The sequence below is a fragment of the Cariama cristata genome, unplaced genomic scaffold, assembly GCF_000690535.1.
Source record: "Cariama cristata isolate BGI_N322 unplaced genomic scaffold, ASM69053v1 scaffold18280, whole genome shotgun sequence".
In the NCBI taxonomy this organism is placed as follows: domain Eukaryota; kingdom Metazoa; phylum Chordata; class Aves; order Cariamiformes; family Cariamidae; genus Cariama; species Cariama cristata.
This window is the reverse complement of record NW_009593137.1, coordinates 42,866-45,428: the sequence shown is the minus strand read 5'-3', so window position 1 is coordinate 45,428 and position 2,563 is coordinate 42,866. Positions and strand designations below refer to the sequence as shown.

The 2,563-nt window shown below is 41.9% G+C and overlaps 1 protein-coding gene across 1 annotated transcript; it reads left to right on the top strand.

Annotated features, from left to right (window-relative positions):
- Positions 1-2,033: 2,033 nt before the first annotated feature.
- On the top strand, positions 2,034-2,231 carry LOC104168621 (complexin-1; the record flags this gene model as incomplete). Its single annotated transcript, XM_009709277.1, has 1 exon — positions 2,034-2,231. A coding segment is annotated over one exon (198 nt), but the record flags the coding sequence as incomplete, so codon positions are not given.
- Between the last annotated feature and the right edge of the window lie 332 nt (positions 2,232-2,563).

The following is a 2,563-nucleotide window of genomic DNA, read 5'->3' as shown; positions in this document are numbered from 1 at the left end:
AATGCATTTTTTGCTTTACTGGTAAACAGTCTGGTCTATTCTTAATGGAGAAAGTAATGAAAAGAGCATCTACTTCATGTCTATTCAGTAGTACCATACTATTGATACTAGAAAATACTGAGTACTTTGTACCAACATTATTCTTTGATGTCTTTGAAATCATATGTAATTTTCTTTTCAAAGTTCTTTACAAACTTATTCATGAAAAATGTTTTGCTGGCCTTTGCATGGTGTTAAGTTAGTTACTTTATTGTTCTGATGTTCTAAGGAATCTTAATTCCATTTGGTACTTTAATTAAAATTTAGGCATAAGTAAAGTAATGGCTTTTATAGAGCAATATTTTGAAGCTGATAGCTGCTATAGCAAACCTGAATGCCTTTCCTCTTCCTCAGAAAGGTCAAATGCCTCCCTAAAGTGGCTGAAATTAAATGATTGTAAGTAATTGTGCAGGTGCTTGTGAGATCACCGGTGGATGAGGAGCTGATAGGGCGGGAGCAGGCAGGTGTGAGCAACCATAAAGGCAGCTGGCTAAAAGGGGAAATGTCTGAGCAGAAGAATGTTCCTGCCAGCCTGAAAGCTGTGAGCCTAGGGACCAGAACCATCCTGGAAATGTGCAGCTGACCTCTTGGAAGCACAATTGGGCACTGAGAAATGAGACATGTCCTGAGATTGCATTGATGATTACAAAACCAAGAAAGTTTAACCTCTATTTATTGTCAGAAAAAGAGGAAACAGTTTGGGAAATTTAAATGGGTCTGAATAAACACAGAAGGTCTCTGAGCAACCTAATCTAGTTGAAGATGTCCCTGCTCATTGCAGGGCGGTTGGACTATGTGACCTTTAAAGGTCCCGTCCAACCCAAACCATCCTATTATTCTATGATTCTATAATAAAGAGGGTAGCTTGCAGGTATCCTTGTTGTTGTGGATTTGCATGTGACAGTTTGAGTTGATTTTTTTTTTTAATCATACATCCTCAAAATTTCTGTGCAAACACTTACGGAAATAGCAGCAAAACCTGAGCATTACTGAAATGTATGAAGGCTGAGGACTGACAGGAGTTGGTGGTGCAGAAATTGTTTTCATTGGACATGCCTTCAAACTAGCAGTTGGAGAGAAAGTCCTAGTCACTGTGAGAGCTGAGATACTACAGCACTTCTCTCTGTAGTCTGATTCACTCATGCATATCTTTATTCCTCTATTAAATTTAGCATTTTAAATGTAAAATCATAAAATGAAATTCTGATTGCTCATGTAAAGTCTTAGTGGTGTGTCTTTAATTCTTAATGGGAGTAGGAAATTTCAGGTATCCATTCTACTCACAGGCTTAAGGATGTTTCTCTTCAGACAGTAGGAGTCAACTTTACTCACAGAAGTGCAGAGTTCAGTGTGCAAGTACAGACAGTTTCTCATGAAGGTTTATTTCACCAAGAGGTCTTTCTGTCCCACTTATACCAAGAGAACAGGGTTGAGGTTATGTAGGACCTCTCTCACATGAGAATATCTAAAACCGTCATTTTCACTGTAGTCTGCCTGTCTGTCCTGTCTTGTTTACTTTCTTTTGTTGATTATTTTTTTCCTGCAGTTTTGCCACATCCATAAACCTTTACTATAAAATTCTGCAGGTGGAATTTCAAAATCATTGTGGATGATAGACTTGAGCATCAGACTTTTTAACAGAAAAGAGGAGGATGAACACCAGTAGAATACTACCCCAAACCCCAACACCAAATGAAGCTGGTGTTGTCTTTGCTAGGCCCATGGCTGTATAGTCCCAAATTCTCTCCTGTGCTTGTTTCTGAGTGATCTGAGCATCTGACTATCTTGTGTTGTCAGAGCTGTCCATGCACTGCGCTGTACTTAGAGGAGGGCGTTGTTAGGATGGGTAATTTGGGTGTCTGTGTAAGACAGCAAAAGCGGAATATTAATAGGGATATTCATACTGCAGAATAGGAGGCACCATATGTGATGGCTGGCTTCAGCAGTCATGCTGTTCAGTGGCTGACTGACAATGTGTTCTCTCTCCCCTGCAGTATGGGATAAAGAAGAAGGAAGAAAAGGAAGCAGAGGCCCAGGCTGCACTGGAAGCTAATGCCGAAGGGAGTCTGACACGCCCAAAGAAGGCAATCCCTCCTGGCTGTGGGGATGAGGAGGAGGAGGAAGAAGAGAGCATTCTAGATACAGTCATCAAATACCTACCAGGGCCCCTGCAGGACATGTTCAAGAAGTAATAGCTGCAGACTGTTAGATGGGCATAAACAGTACTGCAAAGGATATCTCTTTTGCCCAATGGGGATTTACAATCTTGCCATCCGTCACGCAGCCCTCCCCACCTCTGCCCTCCACTGCTCTCTAGGAGTCCCAAGAGAGCATTCTAGATACAGTCATCAAATACCTACCAGGGCCCCTGCAGGACATGTTCAAGAAGTAATAGCTGCAGACTGTTAGATGGGCATAAACAGTACTGCAAAGGATATCTCTTTTGCCCAATGGGGATTTACAATCTTGCCATCCGTCACGCAGCCCTCCCCACCTCTGCCCTCCACTGCTCTCTAGGAGTCCC